Source organism: Myxine glutinosa, chromosome 13 (genome assembly GCF_964187855.1).
Source record: "Myxine glutinosa chromosome 13, kmMyxGlut1.1, whole genome shotgun sequence".
NCBI lineage: Eukaryota > Metazoa > Chordata > Myxini > Myxiniformes > Myxinidae > Myxine > Myxine glutinosa.
The window spans coordinates 58626971-58653415 of NC_136273.1; the positions used below are offsets into that span (position 1 = coordinate 58626971).

The following is a 26445-nucleotide window of genomic DNA, read 5'->3' on the forward strand; positions in this document are numbered from 1 at the left end:
TCGCCCATTGTTCCTTCATTTGTTTATTTGTAAGTGTTCCTCTACACTTCTGCTGGTGTACACGCCACATCCCCCCTTTCCATTGTGCTCTCTGTTCTAGCTCTTTCACAGGCCTCGAATTTGTACACAAAAAAGATCTAATGGATTGCTGAAATATTCTCGAATGCTTGGGAACATGGGACCTCCTGAGTGAAGTGGACGAACCACAATCAAATGGAAAGATGTTTTTAAACGCCAGTATCACTGGATGACTTACAGAGGTGAACGCTATGCAGGTCAGTGGCTGGCATCAATAAACATTTTCAGCAAGCAAGGTTGATCGGGTATCAATATTATATTTGCTGTTGTCTTCCTGAAAAGATTTTGGAAGATTATCATTATCATCAATTCATCATGCATAAAACCTTGAAAGTTGAGAGATAATATATAGGGCAGGAGCATAGCGGAGAAGTACACACATTCACCTGTGAGCTGCTTAGGTTGGGTTTGAATCCCGACCCAGCTATAAACTGTCATTCTGATGTTTCACGGGCAATGTGAGGCATCAATGTAAGTGCCGTCCATTGGATGGATGTTAACCTGGATGTCCCGTCTGCCAGCATTAGTTGGTGGACGCTAAATATCTCACGGTGTCATTCATAGAGAGTAGGTGAATTATTTCCTGCAGCATGTACAAATTACAAATTCCTGCCCCAAACTACAGGGGGCACTACAACAGTGGCACAGCCGAACATCTAGCAATGATACAAACAAGCAGCCACATGCTGCCCACAAAAGAATGATGATGTGTCGGAAAATAGGCAAATATAGAAGCTCGTGGAATATAAACATCAAATAATTCATTTCCACAGAACAAATGACGTGACATTTGTCCTTGTTTTGATACACACTTGTGGGAGAGTTTGTAAATCAATTGCTTGCAAGAAAAGCCAGAAAGAGATGAAGGACAAATCGATAAAGTGTTTTAGATTTGACACATTGATCTTCATGACATCAATAACTATGTGCTCAGAAGGGAACGCAAACTCGGCCTTGGCCGAGCCATCATGTCTGCTTTGAAATTGGACGTTTGTTGATTGTCCTTAAATGATGCTGGACATCTCAGAACAAATGTGAGATCCAAATGCAATGTAACATGAACCGTGCAGACGGTATCAAGGTCAATCTCACTGCCAAGAAGAGTAATATCCAATTGTTTCACTGTTACAAACCGTATCTGGTGCTTCCGTATGCAGAATACAATCCTCGTTCTTATAAAACCTTACTGGAGGTACCACAGTGTTGTTGAATTTAATTTAACAACCTGTATCAGCGATGAATGGAGGCTATTGTCGATCTGAATTGGCAGACAGGTAGGACAGCGGATTAAAACAAAAGAACATTGATTGAGGTATTCTAACCTCAGTGGGAAGCAATGAGAAGCTGATGTTTCGAGCAGTAACCCTTCATCAGAGCAAAACGGTGGTTAGCATACCTAAACAACAACATCCTGTTGCTTTCATCCATTGTGCAAGTGGTGGCAGAAAGAATGTTAAATCATGAGAAAAATGGGGTGACTGGTATTCCATTGTAACTGAGGGTAGATGTATGGTATTCAGTGATATATGTATGGTATATCTTGGAATCATTGGCAAGACCTAAACCCTAATAATTGTAAATAATATCGTAGGGAAAAAGAATGGTATGGGATCTCTGCGGTGCTGAATGGTTCACCAAGGTAATCATTTATGGTGCAGTGGTACATTCTTATGGTATGTGAAAGGTACTTTTTTGGAAGAAGAGTCATTGGTAATAACCAAGATGCACATATCCAACGACATACATAGCTAAAGGCCATGACTCACTTAAAGAGCCACTCCCAGAGGATAAAAATACCTTATAGCAAGTGCACTACTCATCAAAAGATAATAGAGGGCACACCTGCAGTCTCTGCAGCCTGCCCTGACAACAAGCAAATAACTTGCTTTTAAAAAGAAAGCAAATACTTCATATAATGTGTGCTTAAATGGTATTGAAATTTCCTTTCGTGTATCAAGCTCACGGTTTGGCCTACGTGGCCTAAGTAACCAAACAGATATTAGAAGAATTGGAACCAAAAACATTTCTCATCCAAATGAGAATTATTTCGTTTTGTATCAACTTGTCTGCAAGGTGTCCCCTCACATCAAGTAGCTGTAATAAGATGGAAACACAAGCGGCTTGTCAAAGCAAGGACTTCTCTCAGTGGCATCTTGAGTGATCTTCTCTTGGTGCTATTGACCCGAAAGCTATTTGGACGGTGCTTTTTCTCAGTAAATTTGATTGTGGAAGAACAAGCTGGAGGAAAAAAATCAAATCAAAAAAGTCAAAGGAACAACTGAGCAAAATACCTGGTTGGCAGGTGGTTGAGATTGAGCTGGTAAAGGAGAAGGAAACGGTAAGAGATGGGGTGTCCATGGCTTTATCTGAGAGTAGAAAGGGAGTGAGATAAGAAACATCGATATCAAACAAAATGACATTCCGTATTCACACATCAGCTCCAAAACGATGAGGCCAAGATGGCAAACCAGTCGTGCTTTGCTGGTTAAACCACACATGCAATCCTTTGCCACAACACTTGGGTTTTTAACAGCAAGTCCATTGCCAAATATACAGGTAGAAAAATACAATTAAGGTACCGTAAAATGGGGGTGAATAGGGACAGCAAGGTGAATAGGGACACAAACTGAAAAAAAGTTCGGAAACTTCTTTCGCTGAAAATTGATAACCATACTGATTTGTTGATATTTTGGTTGAAAGTGTTCTCTTGTTTTTTTTAAAAGTAACTTATAGTCCCTATTAACCCCATATATGGGTTAAATAGGAATAAATAGGATTTTTATGGCTGTCCCTATTCACCCCGTTTTATGGGTGAAGAGGGACAGTCACCAATACAAAAAAATAATAATCAAGAAACAATCCTGAGTTTCCAACTTATTGCTAAATTGATAGCTGAGATGGATGCACATAATATGCACCCATAATATAAACCACGGTACCAATGAAAAAAAATATGGGATAAAAAGTTTCTCCAAACTGTCCCTATTTCTTGATTATTATTTTTTTGTATTCGTGACTGTCCCTATTCACCCGTAAAACGGGGTGAATAGGGACAGACATAAAAATCCTATTTATTCCTATTTAACCCATATATGGGGTTAATAGGGACTATAAGTTACTTTTAAAAAAAACAAGAGAACACTTTCAACCCAAATATCAACAAATCAGTATGGTTATCAATTTTCAGCGAAAAAAAGTTTCCGAACTTTTTTTCAGTTTGTGTCCCTATTCACCTTGCTGTCCCTATTCACCCCATTTTATGGTAATTCATTAAAATAAATTATCACAGGTGAAAATCATTTTAATTTCTGTCGATCATCGTTATCTTTTTTTTTTAATGCTGAACCACAGACTTGCTGATCACGCGTCAATGTGTCTTGGTTTGCGTGGAACAAGCAAGAAGGCTCGATAACGCTCAAAATGTCGATTCACTTTCCTTCCCACTCCCTCGTCAACTCTTGGCTGATAAAACCTTATGTTGGAAGTGTGTGTGTGTATGTGTGTGTATGTGTGTGTATGTGTGTGTGTACAAAGTACAACACCGATTTTGAAACAAACAGCAGACATTAGACTCAGCCTCAATTCCAAGGCTAAGACTGAGACTGCTCTTTGTTTCAATGTTGGTGGAGTCGTACTTAATACATACTCTATATTTGTTTGCTGTACTTTTGCATTCTTTCCAAACAATTGATTATCCCAACTGTCTTAATCCGATGTCAAATACAGACGTATAATCATAAATAAAGACAATCATACATATAATGCTCTTTCTAACCAGTCTGACTCACTAACTGACTCGCTTATATAATTTTGTTGTACTTTCTAAGTGGGCGAGAAAGCTGAAATTTTGCAGACTAATCTAACTGGAAGCAGATATTCCAGGAAGAAAAGGAAATCACAAAACGAAATGTCCATAAACGAAAATGTATAACTCAAATTGTCTCTGCTTTTGATGACGTTGTGGGAACAGCTACAGGAATATGTCAATTACTGTTTGTTTTCAACTTTGGTTTGTAAGCACTGCCCCTTAATGTTCGTCTTCAACTTAGAATCACAAATTCCACCTATTGGGAGTTGCCGAGCAACCCATACAGTTTGTCTCCGACTTAGGATTATAATATGCACCTCTTAGCATTGCCTACCAACCCATAACAATATAAAGAAATTTATTTTATAATTAAACAAAATGTTTGAAACCTGTAAACTGTTCAATACAGAACTCATTCTGACGACTCATTTTTCATTTACTTCACTTATTAAGCTACTTGCCGAATGCAACCAAAATCCACTTCATTAAAAATATATAAAGCTCTTTAATATACAAGAAAACAAACGCGACATAATAACAATAACACTGAAGGTTTTCATGCTGTCCTCCTCAAGGCGATTCACAGCAAAAAACCAGAAAAACCAGAAGCAAAAAACCAGCTCATCAGTCAGCTGCAGCTTTCTTAGAGGATGAGTTTTGGCATATCCCCACCCGGCTCCATATCAGCTCCTTTATAGCCACCACACCCTTCCCACCTCGCCACGACATACCACTCCCCTCCTCTCTCACTCACTATTAGGTTAAAGCTCAATCTGGGGGTAGGGCAACCCTTCCCCGACCTTTCACTCCGATGGTCCGGGTGTGCATTAACGGTTATGGCTATTGAGCAGACTTCCCCTGCTTATTTCCCCAATTTTTTATTTTCTCCATATTCTCATAATAAAGGGTTGTTGATTATCTGACGTCAAAAGCTCAAATGGGAAAAAGTTTGGCCTGCGCGCACACGCACGCACGCACGCACACACACACACACACACACACACACACACACACACACACACACACACACACACACACACACACACACGTGATTGCAAAACCCCATCTCCTCTACCAGAAGGGTGGGAGGGGGAGGAGGTAGACAGATTAATAGTACACTAGAGAGTTCATAGAACACATTACCCCATGCTGTCTTGAAAAACAAAATTGTCTACGAGAGGCAGATTTTATTGGCCGTGATGACGTAAAATGCCGTAATATTTTGTGATGATTACATTAAATTCCATAATGGCATCCTTAAAAAGAGTACGTTTCCTGTTTTGGAGTGATTTTCTATTTTGTTTGACTGCGAGACAAACAGAGACAGCGGAGGAAAAAATACCTCACCTCTCTGCTTGTGCGATCGGGACAATTGAGAGACAAAGTGCTGCTAATCTACAGGTTCGTTTTCCAATTCATGTTCCAATCATGTCAAAAATATAACATTCAATTGAAACGAGGTTAAATGCTGTTTAAAAGTTTCCATGGTGGAAAAACAATAAAGTAAAGGGTTTACGGTTTACACCATGTATTGCCTCTTAAAAGAGCTATTTATATTCTTTATACTTAAAAAAATAACTCCAAAGCAAAAAAAAATAGGAAGGAAAGTAGGCCTCAACGTTTTGGGCAGCATGCTCCGCCCATCGACATAAACTCATTGCTGATTTAGTGTAGCTGATTTGGTCTTTATAATCCACACAACAAACTGCACTTTTTCTTGTTGGGAGGCCATTTGGGAGGGCCATGTGTTGTGTGTCTACTACATCTTATAGATCCAGTATTACGGGATCTCCATTTGTCACTTCCTTGTCGATGACGATTCATTTATTAAACCATATGCTGGTCTGACCACTACATGGTGGCAACAGTGGCCATGAAGATCGATTCAACATGATTATTATGGAGCTAATCAAACAACTATTGTACCTATCTTCGGACACCATGAACCACAGCAATAACTGGCGGTCCCAGGTCCCAGGAATTCCAGCTGTTATTAGAGGCACCAGGACAGGTCTCCACAGCGGAGAGTAAGAAAGTCGCCATCTTGCTTCAATGTCTTGAAATGCAAGCAATTGAGGTCTACCACACGATATTTTTTACGTCCCTCGTCAGACAGTAAGGTATTGTCAGAGGTGTCAGAACTGCAAACCTCGAAATAATCTGGTATATGAACGGCACAACTTTTGGGAGACCAACCAGTAGGATGGGCAATCCTTCAGCCATTACCTGACGGATCTACAAACGTTGGCCAAATCATGTGAGTTTGCCGAGTTGAACAACATGACTCGAGATAAAATTGTTTTTGGAATGTCCGATCTGCGGATCAAAGAGCGTCTTTTACGTGAAAAGGACCTGGATCTTGACAAAGCTGTGGATATTTTCCGTGCCACTGAAGCAAGCCGCACACAAATGCAGTCACTGTACAAGATACCGCTGGAGGTAAACAAGCTGCACGAAAGAGTCGTAAGGTTTACGGGACGCAGTGCTCGCAATAATGGTGCGGTGTTTATGGGACGCAGGGCCCGTGCTGGAGAATCTGTAGGTCTGGTACTCCTGGGTTTACATCTATTTAGATGGAGACTCCTATGTGCGTTGGAGGGAAAGTATTATTATTATGTCTGTGGGGGTCGGTGGGTGGGTGGGAAGTTAGAGATTGCCTTATAACAGATAGAACTGTATAGCATAGTATGGTACGTGTACAAGAAGTTAGCTAATCTTGATGTAATAAGCAGGGACATGTAGCTTCAGGATCGTTTCTTTAAACGTGCACCATACGGAAGATGGTGCTTTGTAGTAATTAGAGATTGTTTAATTAACATGAAGGAAGTGTGTGTAAAACCTCTTGTAATACACCAGGTCGGGTCTGCAGGGAGAGTGAGGCACATTGTAATGGGGCTCTGTCAGGCAGGAGAGAAAGAGGAGAAGAGCTATGGATGCCTCGAGGGGTTGAGTGTTGTCCAGAGTGTAAGGAAAAGGATTGCGCTCTGTCTGAGGAGAGTTGGGATTTTGCATTCTGCAGAAGAAATGTGTTCTGTTGTCCGTCAGCCTGCCTGCTTGGTTCATGCTGTCTGTTTGTCATTCTGCTCGCCTCCTCACAGTCTCCTCATCATCTCCTCATCGCCTGCTCGTCCCGCCTGTCCATAGCTGCTTCAGCTCCACCGCCCCCTCCTGCCACGCCACCACCACCAGAGATAAGCCACCCGGTTTTTGTTCTCTTTCCCCATCTGTGATTGAGTTTGGAGTGAGGCGCCAAGTATTTATTTCACCTCACTGTATAGAATTAATTATTAATTGTATTCCCTTCTGTCCCTCCCAACACTCCATCGTATTCCTTTGTTGAGTCAATCTTCCCCTGGTTTTGTTGTTCGGGAATAAACCCGTTGGTTTTATAAAAGCTTTAAGGTTCTCGTGTGTTCTCCTCACAACTGTGGGCACGTAAAGTCCGCCATAATTGAACGCAATCTGAGGGAGTTAAAGCCAGTCAGATCCATCCATCCAGCGTCAGTGTTAATCCGCCTGGACACAACAGTGTGTTATGTGCCTACTATATCTTGTAGATCTAGTATTACAGCATCTCTGTATGTCACTTCCTGTTCGATGACATTTCATTATTAAACTTGGCTTCATTCTCGTCTGATGATTTGATCACTACACCATGGAATATGGGTAACTTTGTCCTCGTGCTCCTCAAACCACTCGGTGACAACACCTGCCCTGTGGACGGGAGCAATGTCATCCGGAAAGACATCCCTCCCAGCAGAGAGAAAACCTACATGAAGACATGCAGATGATCACTCAGGATGGTAACTTAGCATGCTGCATCAACCCTGACTTCTGATGGAATGAGTGGACCAGGCCATACCAGGAAAACGTGTCCCACGTCATGATGGAACCGCCAGAACTTTCTACTGTTGGAACAAGGCACTCGGGTCTGTAGAGTTCCCTGGGATGTGACCACATATACACGTTCATTCGTTGAGAACATGTTTAAGGATGACTCATCAGGCCATATCACATTCCTCCACTGCTCAGCAATCCCTTGCTCATGCTGCTTGATCCACTGAACCAACAAATGGGCATTGCCAGGTGTTATGAGCGGTTTGTGCATAACAACCCGGTTATGGTAACCTGCACTGTGAAGTTCCCTTCGACACTATTCTCACGGCCCACATTGAACTCCACACACAAGTGTCCACCATTGCTCTCCTGTTTTGCCTCAGTCTCAACTAATGCCCGTGCATCACGCTTGTCGAGTATGCAATTCCATCCACTTTTGCCCTTCAATGCTCAGGCTGACCTTCGAGCTCACTTTTGAGACACTTTCTCATGACACGTTAGCAATTTTCCGCAGCCTTTGTCACTGAAGTGCCTGCCAAAAGCGCACCAATAACTACACCCCATTAAAAGTCACAGGTCTCCTCTTGCATCCTTGCTGGGTCTTAATAAAGGACTTCAGCTGCAGCCAGATAATTATATAAACACGAGGAAAGGACTGCCGAGAAGGGATTTGTATATTTCATGCGCTGGTCAAGCACGCATGGTGGCCCCATACTTTGCATTTATGTTGTACGGCCAATGTCCCCTGGTGTTTTTTGTGTCCACCATCCTATCCCGGTATGCTTCTAAATCTAGAAAGATCAAATTACATTGTTACAACCTGGGGCATTGTGCCTGCTTGAAAATCTTGCTAGACCAGAATGTAAAGTGAGTTGAGCAAGCTTGTCATGTTTTAAATTGAGCTGCAAGCCTTCTTATGTGAACATAAACCAACGAGCAAAATTGTACCAAATTTGGTGGTTAGGTACAAAACTTGAAATCCAACCTCGAGCCCTTTGATCACGTGTTCATTGGAAGTCAGTGGTCGAGAGTCTTGCAGAGGAACTTGAGGCTTAGGGACTTGCGGCCTGCTTTGAACGTTTCCACGGAAAGTAGATGGCCTGAAAATCAAATGACATGCTTCAATGCTATACAGTGGTAACGCCATTTTAATGATTGGTATTATCATTATATAACTTTCAACCATTTTCAGAAGCAATTCTGAGCATAACTGCATGAGTGTTGAAGATTATGATATGATGATGATGAAATATCAAATCAACCAAATTGGTTTGTAAAAATCTTCGTCAAAGTCTATCATATTCTGTATCATATTCTTCAATAAAACTCACTTTGGATTGTGCTGCATCTTCTGATTATCATCTTCATCACTGCCACTGCATGCACTTTCAGCTTCTGCAAGCGCATTACGAATGTGCAAAACCATGATGAATGCATGGTTCTGTAATATTTCACACAAAAAAAAAAAACATTCATTTAACTAAGTCAAAGGTACATCGATCCAACAGCCCATACATAATGTTCTTGAAGATATAAACCAACTGCATCCATTACTTTATCTAAACAAGTTAATTCCTACTCTGCGAGTTGAATGAATGAATGAATGATCGTTTTAAGGCCATTTTCCCCGCTAGAGCAGGGGTTGGCCTTGCGGGCCCCATGACGATCGTGGTTCCCTGTTTGAGGCAATGTTTTTATGGCCGGATGCCCTTCCTGACGCCAACCCTTAGTCGCCTCTTACGATGCGCAGGGATACGGTGTACCTATTCTAAACCGGGGTACACACCGACACAAGATTGACATAAACCGAGTTGACACAAGATGAATTCGCAATTTGAATATAATGCACTTTGCTGTAAATGTGAAAAGTTCTGTTAATCTGATTTTCATTGGACTGACTAAAAATCTTTTGTTTACATTGATTTAAAGCTCATTGAAAAGCGTTTAACAAAAGTCATGCACAAGTTCTTTGAAAGTGCCAAGTGAGCCCATTCAACAATTGTACACCGCTCCTTTCCTATGCCATGTCCAGGCGCTGCATAACGTCATTGCTGGGCAATGAAAAGAGGGCCCGGAAATAACGCACGCTGGAAAGGAGTACTCAGTTTTCACTCCGGTTGTTTGTTAGCCCGGGCGATATCTCAGCCATCCTTTGAGCTAGGAAGTTGAAATTTCGGCACAACAGTGAGCAAGTGCTTTGGCAAAAACAGTGCTTATTGTTTATTGATTAATCAATTAATTGATTAGTTATTTAATTATTATCGATTAATTAAGTACTTATTTATTTCCTTTCTCTTCTGGGCATTATCTCAGGCACCTTTTGAGCTAGGAAGCTGATATTTGGACATGACAGTGACCAAGTGATGTGGCCATAAAGGATATTTTTGATTTATTGATAAATCAATTAATTGATTAATTATTTAATTATTCGATTAATGCCTTTATTAATTAATTTTTTTAAGTTACAGATTTGGATGAAATGGTGGTGGTTTAGGTATTATATTAGCCAATTGATAAATTATTTAATTATTTTATGATTATTATATATTTATTTTCAGTATTAATCATTTATTTATTTCCTTTCTCTTCTGGGCATTATCTCAGGCACCTTTTGAGCTAGGAAGCTGATATTTGGACATGACAGTGACCAAGTGATGTGGATATAAAGGATATTTTTGATTTATCGATTAATCAATTAATCGATTAATTATTTATTGATTAATCAATTCATTATTTAATTTTTCAATAAATGACATGTTTAATTAATTTTCAAAAAGTCACAGCTTCGGATGAAGCACTGGTGGTTTCGGTATGATATTAGCCAATTGATTAAGAAAATATTGTATGATCATTATTTGTTGATTTTAATTATGCAATTAATCAATCAATTATTGTTTACTTCTCCCTCCACATACAGTCTCTATGAGCTGCATGGCGGTATCGCCGGGCGCCTAAGGCCTAAGGCGCCCCGGGAATGCCGTGTTGGAGGATATTTATTTATTTGGCATGGGGGCAGTGTACGTGGAATGTATCTGTACTTGTTTTTCATACAATAAAGCTAATTTCCAAAAAAGGTGAAATTCTATGTACCTGCCAACCTGCACCAGAGTACTTTGGTCCGAAGCCGACATGTGCAATAGCAATTAGGACATTCATATTAACTACAAACTTGCGACAGAAGTTGTGAAATGAAAAACGGAATGAAAGAAACAAAATTAAAGCACTAGATTATATACGTGGGGCAGTCAATAAGTAACCTTAAAATATTTTTCACAACTTGTTTATTGCATGTACGTGTGTAACAACTGTGTTATTTTTCAACATAATCTCCATTGTGTTCAATGCATTTTTTTCCAGCGCTTTACTAAGGCGTGGATTCCTCTAGTAAAAAAAATAAAAATAATATTTTGGCTGCTTGTGTAGCCATTCGTGCACCGCCTCTTGGACCTCTTCGTCGGATCGGAAAGTGGTTCCACCAAGTGCCTCTTTAAAGATCCTACGATGTCATTTGTAAGGAGTAGGTGAGTTATTGCCTGCACTCTGAACAGATTACAAATTCCTGCTCTGATTGACTGCCATGAAGGTAATGACAAACCACCCAGTGTATATCCTGGCCACCAGACTGCTTTGTTAGCACCAATGCTCTGTCTGCATTTGTAAAAATATCAACAACATAATGAACTACCACCACCACCACCACCATTGCGAAGGGAATAAACTTGCTTGTATCTACGATACATCCCTAAGGGTAATTATTCCGAAAGGGTATAAAATTAAATTTGCTTTTTTTCGAAACCGTGCATTATAATCAATTCTATCAGTGTATGCAAATATAATCAGTTATTATATTTAGGAAATACTTTGTGTTGAAACTTTATGTACATTCATTCACATGTGTGAATAACATGCAAAGTAGATTTATTTGCAAAGTTAAGATGTAATTACTACAACTAGCAACTGCACCCACCCTAAGGGCGGGGCTTCAATTGGGAGGCCCAAATGAAAAGGCAAAAAACCTGGAAATTGAAGGCTTTTTTATTTATTTTAAACGATTTATGTAAACATCCGTTAAATCATATCACACGCAAGTCATCAAAATCTAAACAGTATTTGTAGAATTTCAATAAAAGCCACATCGCTGTTCATATCGGTAAATATTATTCCATTGTGTTTGGAAAAACTGGAAAATTGGAAAATTGGAAAAACAATATAGCCTATTTTACTCCAAGGCATCCCAGGATTACCCACCCAAAATTTCGTTGCGATCGGTTCAGCCGTTTTTGTGGTACCTGGGAACAGACGGACAGACATTTGGTGAATTATAGTAAGATATATTACTCCAATTACTATAATTACTACCCTTCTGATTGAAAAAAACAAAACCTCTATTTTTTTATCATTACAATTTGCAAGATTATGACTATGATGAGTCTTATTATGAATCTGGGAAAATTATTGATCAAGGGACAATTTCGAAATCATTATTTTGCATTTCAAATTGTGTTTTCTCATTCATTAATAGTTTGCACATAATCACAAATTATAAAATTTTGAGCTTTCCATTCCATTACACATGATAAACCTTGTCGATCATGTCTTGGAGAGGCTTCAAAGTCTTGCATTAAGGTTAATATCAATAAATAAGGATCGGAACTGTGAGATATCTGAGAAACCAATCATAATTATTCGGTTTCTTTGTTTATACAATACATCATTGGTGGTTTAAATGGGTCTTGAAGAGTTGTTTACAAGTTATTTTTTGTGCAAATGCTGTTAGTAGTTTTAAGTGGGATGTCCACCAGGGGGTGCAAGTGTTGTCCCCTCTGAGTCTGGGAGGTCGGTGGTTCAAATACCAGCCGAGTCATATCAAAGACTAAAAATGTTATGTGCTTGAAGTTCAGCATTTAAAAGGATAGAGCACGGACAATCCCATAAATTGGCATCAATGGGGAGGAGGAAATTCCTCCTTAGGAAATGCCCCGCTGAGTGTGGTGAGAAAGGTGGTGCCATTTTTGTGGCGTCACTGGTACACAGAGTGCCCGAAGAAGTGACAAAACTCCTCCCTAGCTCAGCGGCTGTGGTTGCCTCGTATGACACTGCCGTGTTGTCTCATGTATTCGTCTATATGTCCATGTATATGATTATGAATGTGGCAGCTCCTCTATGAGCCTTAGATGGAGTAAAACAAGTACAAAAAGTTTTAATTAAACCAAAAGCCGCGTCTATGTTACACAATGCCTAGATGCAGCTGTGCCTATAACGTCGATGTTATAGGCACAGGACATTCCTATTGATTCGATTACTTGATGTTATTTTTGTGCAAAGTGAAAATATATCTCGGCAATTTCCCGTGTGTGGCGACGAATTTTTAATATATCTCGGCATTTTCCCGTCTGTTATTTCAGGCGGTGTATGACTGACCATGCCGCGATTTAAAAAAAATATATCTCAGCAATTTCCCATGTGTGGCGACACGTGAACGAAGCTATGCTCCTCTCTCCACATTATTGTGATGACGTATAAATTAAACATTTCATCGTGACGATTGTCATCAAATGGACGAATTTTTAATATATCTCGGCATTTTCCCGTCTGTTATTTCAGGCGGTGTATGACTGACCATGCCGCGATTTAAAAAAAATATATCTCGGCAATTTCCCGTATGTGGCGACACGTGAACGAAGCTATGCTCCTCTCTCCACATTATTGTGACGACGTATAAATTAAATATTTCATCGTGACGATTGTCATCAAATGGACGAATTTTTAATACATCTCGGCATTTTACAGGCCTTTGAGAATTCATTTCGTTCTATAAAGGGCAACTTTCATCGGATTTTCTTCACGTTTTTTTTCAACCGAGTCTAAAACGATGTTAGCGACTGTGAAAAATGAAATGATATATCGAATTTGATTTGAAAGAAAACTGTGTGAGAGAGCAAGACACCACGGGCCTACAAAACAGGCCTCAAAGCTATGCGAGTTAATAAAATGGTGGATATTTGTTTATATGAAGCCTCTCCCACAATGGGTGGAGCTATGGTTCCCAGAATGGGTGGAGCTTTGAGGTTTTGTCTTCTCTGCAAGAACAACAAGAAGAAGAAGAACAAGAAGAAGAACAACAACAACAGCAGAGGGCACTCTATGAGCAGCGTCTGCGACTCGGCTAAAAAGAAAAGGAAACAAGGAGAAGAATCCGTGACAAGCTGGAGCAAAATGCACATGGTCTCTGCCAAAACACCTATAATATGGTTTTTCAACTGCAAGGTGATCTGTCACTAGTTTCCTGTTCCAAAGGGAGCCGTGTGATGTGTGAGTCACATCGCTCCATAGCATTTAAATACGAAGGCGAGTCAATAAGTAACCTTAAAATGGCGATATAAATTCGAGAATGTAATGTGTGTAGTTGTCGACGCCGTATTATGTTATATGTATGGGTACGAGTCATGTCTTGCCTGTTGAGTGTGTTCCTCATCCACCCTACTCGCCAGACCTCGCCCCTTCGGATTACCACATCTTTGGGCCACTTCACTTCCACCAGCTAATTGCTAGCATACGAGACAGCCTGCTCAACGTACATCCAAGGAACGGCACACTTTCTGATGCAGCGTCACGCACACGAAGCGCAGATCCAGACAGCACCAGCTGTCAGAGTTCCCTTGAATCATGTTCATGCAAATGTGGTTTTAATGACCCACCAATTAACTTATCAATATGGAGGGATTTATGACAAAGCAATAATGACTATTTAAGTGTTATTTTGTCCAATTATGTGTTTCTATTCTCATCTGGTTGATTTGTTTGTGAAGTAAATGTCAGCTCTTTCACGAGCCTCGATTCAGTATACAAAAAAAAAAAAAAAAAACTATTCCCCCCCCCCCCCCCTCCCCCTCTCCCCTAATTGTGGAGCTTTTCTTCAGGCTTGTCACTATTTGATTTTTATGGACAATTTCTTACTACGAAGTCATCTCTTATGTGCTTGTAGATCTGGTATGTGCCTTATGCTTTCAGAAAGTGGGGGTGGAGGGAGGAAAGGGGGCGAGGGGCGTTGATGGTGGGGGCATCAAGCAGTGAGAAAAAGGTTTAGTTCTTGGTCGAATCCATTGTTTTGATGCAGCTAATAAATGAGCTTAGTTTCACTCCTCATATTCAGATGTGATTTGAAATCTGAATCTCGGTTTCATTGAGTCTTGAAAAGATGATTACAAGTTAGCAGTAAAAGGTTAAATTCACACCACAGGTACAAACACCAAGGAATGCAAGTGCGAATCAAGATGAAACGAAACAGGTGGCTTGTGAAAAGGCTGTGACCAGAATTGGCCAAAATAGCCTGTCCATTGCCTGGAGGTCCAGAGTGCGATTTTACAACTGCAAGGAGACTTGTGAGTCACGTGCTAATTTTACAGAGACGGTATGCTGCACGACCCATGCTGCTCCTTCGAAATCGAATATATTACAGAAGAAAGTTTATTTATTTGTTTCATTGTTTGTTCATTTATGCATTCGGACCCAGCAGGAACAAGTGCAATCAAATTTTGAATGGCTTCGTCTTTCATCCAGAGAAAGGTCGAGGGCTATGTTTAGATAAAAAAATAGAAAAACTACAAAAATTTTTTTAAAAATCAGATAATTCGCCTCCAGGCCTCGATCGAGCCTTGTGCTTACACAATGTCGGCGCTTTTTTTTTTTACCGGGAGCGATCGAGTAATATGTATTGTTGAAGATCGAATGTTGAGGTTGTATGTCGTGATTTGTTGTCAACAACACAAATTTAATTATCACCGTGTTTACACGTGCACCTGTTATAAAAAAGATTGCTTTACACAAGTTTATTACAACACCTCCATGTTCAGGCCTTGAGTGAGTATGGTATGTTCTTATACACTACCCCTAGTTCTTCCTCGGAGCGATCAAGTGATATGTTTTGTGATTGTCATGCAGGAAATATTCAAATACATATTTCAACGAATCTCCCCCGAGCAACACCGGGTACTTCTGCTAATATATATATATATATATATATATATATATATATATATATATATAGTTATGTCGGTAGGGTAGCACAATATCTAGAGCCAGATAGATCTGTGTACGTAGGTATCCGACTGTCGTGATAGGGAATCTACCTGTAATAAGTTCTGTGTGTTTAGGCGGTTTGTCAGGTAAGAGTATACCTGTGAACATACCAGGATGTTCGAGTGTTAGATAGTATAGGGATTAAGAATAAATCCCCTGTGTGTCACACCTGGTCATCAAACCTTTGTCCCTTATGGCAATGCACACCTGTAGACACTTCGTTAGGCCCTTTAGTGCACGCATTAATTAAATTCCCTTCCCTGACAAGACTTTGGAAGAAAACGGACAGGAAGCCAGTTCAGGGCACCGCCGCATGGACCGCAGCCAGATACACCTCCGCTAGGCCTCGAGTAACACGCGCTATGACCACGCTACATGCCTGTGATTCCGTGGAGGGCACTGATTGGGTGGCGCGCCAAGGCTGACGTCACCGCGGCAAGGTTATATAGGGGCGCGCCGAAGTTTTGAAGTTCTCTCGAGTTGCACATCCGGCTCTGACCCTGGCACGTCCCTCTCTCGCTTGCACGTCCCTTTGTCTCTCTGGCACGTCCAACTCTTGAGAGAGCTCACTTGGACTTGGCTGATCGCGTGCAGTCGCACTTGCGTTCTCTCCTCCTGCAATTTCTTCGTTCTGAGTTTGTGCCTCGGGTTGGAGATCGACCATGTGTGGAGCTCACCAGCCTGCGTTGGACGCGTGGTGCTTGGAGCGAGGCCTGGTGGTGCTCGGAGGCGGACGGAGGGGCCGCATGGGACGTCGACAGACGCAAGACTACAGACGGGTTAAGACGCACCACACCCACAAATACACGACGTATTCTTTTCGTTAATTCATCCCTTGTTCGTTTCTGAAGTCTGATGTGTGGGATCCCAATTTAGAAATTAGGTTTATCATCGCGTTCCCCTGTCCCGACTTTTTATTAAATAAACCCTTGTATTATTTTTCATTCCTTGTTAAACCTGTGTCCGTTTGAGTTCGTTCGCCTTCCACAGGTACGCGCTTTTACCACAGCTCCCATTTTCCTTCTTCCTCCCACGTTTGACAGTAAAATCCGTGTTTGGTCGCCGCCTCCAATTAAATTCGTTTGGTCCATCTGGTATTAACTGGTATTACAGCCCTGGTATTATACTATTAATACAGCCCTGGTATTAACCGAAGGGTCCGTGCGACAATATATATATGTTCCGTGTTCCTTCAGGGCCGCACGTTTATATTGGAAGAGTTCGCCAGGAGTCGATCTACTCTCCCCAGGTACGTAGAATTTCAACAAAAGCCACATCACTGTTCATACCGGTAAATATTATTCCATTGCGTTTGGAAAAACTGGAAAATTGGAAAAATTGGAAAAACAACATAGCCTATTTTACTCCAGGAGGTCCCAGGATTACCAACCCAAAATATTGTTGCGATCGGTTCAGCCGTTTTTGCGGTACCTTCGAACGGACGGACAGATATTTGGTGAATTATAGTCAGATACGTGATATTACAGTGTATACACAATTGAAGTTGAAGATATCTGGGCAATGTCTGTGTTGTCACTGAACTATTCCCTCAAACTTTTGTTTCCGTGGTTGTGAAGTGTTTTAATAACGTGGTGGTGAGGTGTTTTGAATCACATGGTGGGGAGGTGTTTTTAATTTTGTGGTGGTGAGGTGTTTTGAATTATGTGGTGGTGAGGTGTTTTGAATTTCGTGGTGGTGAGGCCTAATCGTCCCAAACTTCCAGTCTGCACCTACACCTCCCAAATGTATGTGCTGAGGGGCTGTTTTTGGAAAAAAAATTTTTTATTTATTATTTCAAACTAAATTTTCAACCTAAATTGCTTATTAAAATGCAATATCACAAACACGACAAATGCATTTGTGCAAAATAATTGTTTGTATGATGATTTGTGTAAATCATGACAACACAGCAACTCAGGTGCAGTCATTATCCTCAGCTAAGACAAGCCCGTTCCTCTGTAACGACGAGTGGTGAGGCGAGCGCAGCAAGCCGAGCCCAGCTAGCATATATATATATATATATATATATATATATATATATATATATATATATATATATATATATATATATATATATATATATATATATATAGTCAAAAATATTGCCGCCCTTGCACTTTCTTCAAATAACTCACAATCTTCTCTAAAAATAAGTTTTTGGTCTCTACAATTTCTTTATTTCACTGTTAATATTACAGAACCTTTGCTTTTTATTCAGAACTTAATATATCCTTTTAAATCAGGAAATTAAAAAAATGGCATTGACAAAATTATTGACACCCGAAACTTAATATTTGGTAGCACAGCCTTTGGACAAAATAACTGCAGTCAAGCGCTTCCTTTAGCCACGAATGAGCTTCCTACACCTCTCTACTGGCAGTTTGGCCCACTCTTCTTGTGCAAACTGCTCAAGTTCTTCCAGATTTGAAGGGTGCCTTCTCCTAACAGATGTTTTCAGATCTCCCCACAGGTGTTCTATGGGATTTAGATCTGGACTCATTGCTGGGCACTTCAGAACAGTCCAGCATTTTGCCTTGACCCATTCCTGGGAGCTTTTTGAAGTGTGTTTGGGGTCATTGTCCTGCCGCAAGATCCATGACCTTCGACGGAGACCCAGCTTTCTGACACCAGGTTGATCATTGCGCTCCAAAATTCCTTGGTAATCTCCTGATTTCATGATGCCATGCACACATTAAAGGCACCCAGTGCCAGAGGCAGCACGGTAACCCCAAAACATCACTGAACCTCCTCCATCTTTGACTCTCGAGAAAGCGTTCTTTTCTTTGAAGGCTTCATTTTGTTTTCTGCAGACATAGAGATGATGTGTTTTACCAAAAATATCGAATTTGGTCTCATCTGTCCACAGGACATTCTCCCAGGAGGATTTTGGCTCTTTCAGGTGTGTTTTGGAAAACTCCAATCGAGCTTTCTTAGCAGTGGGGTCCTCCTGGGTCTCCTGCCACAGAAGCCCCTTTCATTGAGTTGGCGACGGATGGTGCGAGTTGAAACTGTTATACCTTGTGACTGAAGGTCAGCTTCAATCTGTTTGGCAGTTGATCAAGGTGTTTTCTCCACCATTCGAACAATCCTTCGCTGCAATATTCGATCAAGTTTTTTCTTGTGACCACGTCCAGGAAAGTTTGCTGCAGTGCCATGGGCCTTAAACTTGCTGATAACATTGCATACATGGACACAGGAACATCAATGTCTCTGGAGATGGACTTGCAGCCTTGAGATTGTCCATGCATTGCTAAAATTTTGTGTCTGGCCTCCTCAGACAATTCTCTGGTTTTCTTTCTTTTCTCCATGCTCATTGTGGTACACACAGTGGCACAAAACAGCAGAATGACTCCTTTTCTCTATTCAAACTGGTTGAATGAGTGATTTTTATATTGCAGGCACCTGCAACTCACTACAGGTGAGTTCAATTCCAAAGTAAAGGAGAATCACCTGCTTGAAACCAATTATTTCTAACAACTTCTAAAAGGTGCCAATAATATTGTCTGGGCCATTTTAGGATTTCTGTGTGGAAAAAGCCAAGATTTAGTCATTTTTTCAGCTTTTTTTGTTTTGTTCCACTGCAAACCAAAGAAATACATATGTGGATACCAAAATATTTTTTATTTCAACAAATTTCTGGAAGAAATGGTACATTATTTGAAAAAAATGCAAGCGTGCCAATATTTTTGGCCACGACTGTATATATATATATACATATGTATACAGTCGTATATATATATATATGTATACAGTCGTGGTGCCATGCACACTGATATATATCAGTTATTATGTGATATATATCAGTTATATATTATATATCAGTGATATACTGATATATATCAGTTATTATGCGATTTCATACAATCAGTGGTGAACCGCCATTAAGGTATCCCATCCAGCTATCGCTGTACCTTAATTGGAGCGACAAGCACCGTCTGCCACATGGCACATTATCTCTGGTATCCACTCATGAGATGGAATCGCCTGGATGCAGCCAGGAGTAACCAATCTAAATATAATTTCAGTTCTCCAGCTTAATGAGCGCACGTAATGACGTCACCGTCATGCCCGTACGCTCTGCATGTCAAGCTCTCGGAAGAACCATCCGACACAGCATAATTTTGATCTTAGTTCAGATACAATCATAAGTGTATGAAAAACTCACAGTTACCGATCTGGTTTCGCCCTGTTGGGGCTTCATCATGGCAACGCAATGAGTCCTGCATACACTTATGACTTTGAAAACCTTTCGGTTATATACCAGTTATTATGCAATTTCATACCACCATCAGCAAAGGGTATGAATACTTATGTCAATGTGATATTTCAGTTTTTTCTTTTAAATAAATTTGCAAAACTTTCTAAAATCCTGTTTTGTCTTTGTCATTATGGGGTATTGAGTGTAGATTGATGAGGGAAAAAATGAATTTAAACGATTTCAGCATAAGGCTGCAACATGACAAAATGTGAAAAAAGTGAAGGGGTCTGAATACTTTCTGAATGTACTGTATATATACATATATATACATATATATATACAGTACATATATATATATATATATATATACACACATACATACATATCTTTCTTTATTATTATTTTTATCCAGCTTTTTGTGCAATGAGATTTGTGTCGCAGACTGGGAAGTCAATTAAATTTTCCTTTTGCTCAGGTAATGACCTGGCTGGGTGCCAAGGGTGCTCTGGTGCTGGCTGGCAGGTGATTTAAATTCTCCCATTGCGTGGAAACAAGATGGCCATTGGCCGAATTCAGTCACAAACAGCATTCCAATACGACTCATGCAGGACAAGGATTTTAGAACACATCAATGTACCTTTCAATTGATTACAAGGACATTAGCAGACAATGGACAAATCAAAATTGAGCCTGGGAATCTGGGAGCATGAGCGACAGATTCAGATGGGAAGACTAAACATGGCTTTGACTCGATTTGAAGAGCGTGAAAACGAAAGTAGTTGGAATTCCACCATTTTCTTTGTTTCTCTCTGTGTTTAACTGTACTTGCTTGATGCTCATCTGTGAGTCGATTCTGCTTCTACCATTATTTTTCTCTTTTAATCCCACTAGTACACCCACTTGCTTGATGCTCATCTGTGAGTCGATTCTGCTTCTACCATTATTTTTCTCTTTTAATCCCACCAGTTCACCCATTTGCTTGATGCTCATCTGTGAGTCGATTCTGCTTCTACCATTATTTTTCTCTTTTAATCCCACCAGTTCACCCACTTGCTTGATGCCCATCTGTGAGTCGATTCTGCTTCTACCATTATTTTTCTCTTTTAATCCCACTAGTACACCCACTTGCTTGATGCTCATCTGTGAGTCGATTCTGCTTCTACCATTATTTTTCTCTTTTAATCCCACTAGTACACCCACTTGCTTGATGCTCATCTGTGAGTCGATTCTGCTTCTACCATTATTTTTCTCTTTTAATCCCACTAGTACACCCACTTGCTTGATGCCCATCTGTGAGTCGATTCTGCTTCTACCATTATTTTTCTCTTTTAATCCCACTAGTACACCCATTTGCTTGATGCTCATCTGTGAGTCGATTCTGCTTCTACCATTATTTTTCTCTTTTAATCCCACCAGTTCACCCATTTGCTTGATGCCCATCTGTGAGTCGATTCTGCTTCTACCATTATTTTTCTCTTTTAATCCCACCAGTTCACCCACTTGCTTGATGCCCATCTGTGAGTCGATTCTGCTTCTACCATTATTTTTCTCTTTTAATCCCACCAGTTCACCCACTTGCTTGATGCCCATCTGTGAGTCGATTCTGCTTCTACCATTATTTTTCTCTTTTAATCCTACGAGTACACCTACTCACTGCAGTAGCGGCAGGGGGTCATGTTATTGTCCTCATTGTTATTATTGCCAATTATTATTACTATTATTTATGTTAGATCAGGTCATTGAAAAATCAGACTGTGCATCACCATTCTAAATTCCTGATAATAAAATTTACTTCTGTGTGGGTGTCGGGGATGGGAGGGGGGCAATAACGCAAGTCACAAAAACCCTTGGGGAGTGGGGATATTGTTTCATAATTTCATTAATATTGTGCTATTATCATAATATTGTTATTAATACTGTTGTAATGGGAAGCAGAGTTGGAAAAACCAAGAAAAACATCGTGGAAGAACGCCACAGAAGCGGCAGAAAGGGTCGTGATATTGAACGTTGTCGTTTATATAGACTACAGTAGATCTACGATCAGGTGCATTCATCGATGTGATAAGCATAGAGTGATGTCTGGATTCCTCCAAATTTCTTTCTTTAGTGTTAAACAGCAGTAGTGACTGTTCAAAAAGGTAATCATATGTGTTTGTGGTTTATAATATTTTTACTTCTGGTAGAGAGTGCTCCCACAAAACGGCACGATAAGCTATTTATACATGTTAACACAGCATTTGTACAAGTAGGAAACACCCCTTGGGGAGGTGGGATATTAATAGTATTCATTTTGTTTTATCATAATCTTAATATTATGCTTTTGTTATTGGAAAACTTGTTATTGGCCTTGTTATTAGTTATTGCCCTTATATTGTCATTAGCCTTGGAAAAACACCACAACAAAGCTACCTTAACAGGGATATACAGCTCAACACGCAACCCCATTGGTGGGGAAAACCCCCTTGGTGGAGAAAAACCCCCTTGGAGAAGGGGGCACATGAATTCGCCACAACCTTCATTGTGTGACCCTTAGTCCTCCTGTCAAATTTGGTTGAGATTGGATAAGTAACGACCAAATGTATCGCGGTCAAAAATCGTCACACAGTGACAGACACCAAATTGCGTACTTTCGTATGATGATTGTAATATTCTTTATTATGTGCACTCACCTTTGGGCGGTCTATCCAGGGTTTGAGTCCTCACCAAACTAAAAACTGTCACCCTGGTGCATCACATGGAAAAAGAGGCATCAATGTGTGTGCCGTCCCTCACAGGGATGCGAAGTAAGAGGGTTCATCTCCCAGTACTGGCCCTTGGTGGAAGTTAAAGATCCAATGGTATCTCTCCCAAAAGGTAGGTGACTTATCTCTGGCACCTTGAACAAATTACAAATTCCTGCCCTGACTGACTGATGGCAACAAACCGCAAACCACCACAACCACAAATAGCAACGCAAACCACCCAGCATAACCAAACCGCACAAGCATAACCAAACCGCACAAGCATAACCAAACCGCACAAGCATAACCAAACCGCACAAGCATAACCAAACCACCCAGCACAAACAAACAACCCAGCATAACCAAACCATCCAGCATAACCAAACCGCACATCATAACCAAACCATCCAGCATAACCAAACCACCCAGCACAACCAAACCACCCAGCACAACCAAACCGCCCAGCACAACCAAACCGCACATCATAACCAAACCGCCCAGCATAACCAAACCGCCCAGCATAACCAAACCGCCCAGCATAACCAAACCGCCCAGCATAACCAAACCGCCCAGCATAACCAAACCGCCCAGCATAACCAAACCGCCCAGCATAACCAAACCGCCCAGCATAACCAAACCGCCCAGCATAACCAAACCGCCCAGCATAACCAAACCGCCCAGCATTACCAAACCGCCCAGCATTACCAAACCGCCCAGCATTACCAAACCGCCCAGCATTACCAAACCGCCCAGCATTACCAAACCGCCCAGCATTACCAAACCGCCCAGCATAACCAAACCACTCAGCATAACCAAACCACCCCGCACAACCAAACCACCCAGCATAACTAAACCGCACATCATAACCAAACCGCACATCATAACCAAACCACCCAGCATAACCAAACCACCCAGCATAACCAAACCGCCCAGCATAACCAAACCACCCAGCATAACCAAACCACCCAGCATAACCAAACCACCCAGCATAACCAAACCACCCAGCACAACCAAACCACCCAGCATAACTAAACCGCACAGCATAACACAACCAAACCGCCCAGCATAACCAAACCGCCCAGCATAACCAAACCGCCCAGCATAACCAAACCGCCCAGCATAACCAAACCGCCCAGCATAACCAAACCGCCCAGCATAACCAAAAAGCCCAGCATAACCAAACCGCACATCATAACCAAACCGCCCAGCATAACCAAACCGCCCAGCACAACCAAACCACCCAGCATAACCAAACCGCACAGCATAACACAACCAAACCGCCCAGCATAACCAAACCGCCCAGCATAACCAAACCGCCCAGCATAACACAACCAAACCGCCCAGCATAACCAAACCGCACAAGCATAACCAAACCGCCCAGCATAACCAAACCGCTCAGCATAACCAAACCACCCAGCATAACCAAACCGCACAAGCATAACCAAACCGCCCAGCATAACCAAACCACCCAGCACAACCAAACCGCACATCACAACCAAACCGCACAGCATAACACAACCAAACCACCCAGCATAACCGAAGCACACAGCATAACCAAACCGCCCAGCATAACCAAACCGCCAAGCATAACCAAACCGCACATCATAACCAAACCACCCAGCATAACCAAACCGCACATCATAACCAAACCACACCTCATAACCAAACCGCACAGCATAACCAAACTGCCCAGCATAACCAAACCACACAGCATAACCAAACCACACATCATAACCAAACCACCCAGCACAAACAAACAACGCAGCATAACTAAACCGCATAGCATAACCAAACCACCCAGCACAAATAAACAATCCAGCATAACCAAACCACCCAGCACAAATAAACAATCCAGCATAACCAAACCGCACAGCATAACCAAACCACCCAGCACAAATAAACAATCCAGCACAACCAAACCGCACAGCATAACCAAACCACCCAGCACAAATAAACAATCCAGCATAACCAAACTGCACATCATAACCAAACCGCCCAGCACAAATAAACAATCCAGCACAACCAAACCGCACAGCATAACCAAACCACCCAGCACAAATAAACAATCCAGCATAACCAAACCGCACATCATAACCAAACCACCCAGCACAAATAAACAATCCAGCATAACCAAACCGCCCAGCACAAATAAACAATCCAGCACAACCAAACCGCACAGCATAACCAAACCGCCCAGCACAAATAAACAATCCAGCACAACCAAACCGCACAGCATAACCAAACCACCCAGCACAAATAAACAATCCAGCATAACCAAACCGCACATCACAACCAAACCGCACAGCATAACACAACCAAACCACCCAGCATAACCGAAGCACACAGCATAACCAAACCGCCCAGCATAACCAAACCGCCAAGCATAACCAAACCGCACATCATAACCAAACCACCCAGCATAACCAAACCGCACATCATAACCAAACCACACCTCATAACCAAACCGCACAGCATAACCAAACTGCCCAGCATAACCAAACCACACAGCATAACCAAACCACACATCATAACCAAACCACCCAGCACAAACAAACAACGCAGCATAACTAAACCGCATAGCATAACCAAACCACCCAGCACAAATAAACAATCCAGCATAACCAAACCACCCAGCACAAATAAACAATCCAGCATAACCAAACCGCACAGCATAACCAAACCACCCAGCACAAATAAACAATCCAGCACAACCAAACCGCACAGCATAACCAAACCACCCAGCACAAATAAACAATCCAGCATAACCAAACTGCACATCATAACCAAACCGCCCAGCACAAATAAACAATCCAGCACAACCAAACCGCACAGCATAACCAAACCACCCAGCACAAATAAACAATCCAGCATAACCAAACCGCACATCATAACCAAACCACCCAGCACAAATAAACAATCCAGCATAACCAAACCGCCCAGCACAAATAAACAATCCAGCACAACCAAACCGCACAGCATAACCAAACCGCCCAGCACAAATAAACAATCCAGCACAACCAAACCGCACAGCATAACCAAACCACCCAGCACAAATAAACAATCCAGCATAACCAAACCGCACATCATAACCAAACCGCCCAGCACAAACAAACAATCCAGCACAACCAAACCGCACAGCATAACCAAACCACCCAGCACAAATAAACAATCCAGCATAACCAAACCGCACATCATAACCAAACCGCCCAGCACAAACAAACAATCCAGCATAACCAAACCACCCAGCACAAACAAACAATCCAGCATAACCAAACCACCCAGCACAATCAAACAACCCAGCATAACCAAACCGCACATCATAACCAAACCACCCAGCATAACCAAACCGCACATCATAACCAAACCGCCCAGCATAACCAAACCGCACATCATAACCAAACCACCCAGCATAACCAAACCGCACATCATAATCAAACCACCCAGCATAACCAAACCGCACATCATAACCAAACCACCCAGCATAACCAAACCGCACATCATAACCAAACCACCCAGCATAACCAAACCGCACATCATAACCAAACCACCCAGCATAACCAAACCACCTAGCACAAACAAACAACCCAGCATAACCAAACCACACATCATAACCAAACAATCCAGCACAACCAAACCACCCAGCATAACCAAACTGCCCAGCATAACCAAACCACCCAGCATAACCAAACCACCCAGCATAAACCAAACCGCCCAGCATAACCAAA

At 41.4% G+C, this 26445-nt stretch overlaps 1 protein-coding gene across 4 annotated transcripts in view; it reads right to left on the reverse strand.

Annotated features, from left to right (window-relative positions):
• Positions 1-26445, reverse strand: part of LOC137415939 (traf2 and NCK-interacting protein kinase-like) — a 353089-nt gene that overhangs the window by 118132 nt on the left and 208512 nt on the right. For all 4 annotated transcript variants that reach the window (XR_013621224.1, XM_078767554.1, XM_078767553.1 and 1 more), the window contains exons 11-13: positions 9055-9118; positions 8709-8823; positions 2370-2444 (exon numbers count right to left, since the gene is read on the reverse strand). Coding sequence is in view for 3 of the 4 variants with exons in the window: in XM_078767554.1 (XP_078623680.1) it covers positions 2370-2444; positions 8709-8823; positions 9055-9118 (254 nt within the window). In the remaining variant the exon portion in view is untranslated. The remainder of the gene's footprint in view (positions 1-2369; positions 2445-8708; positions 8824-9054; positions 9119-26445) is intronic.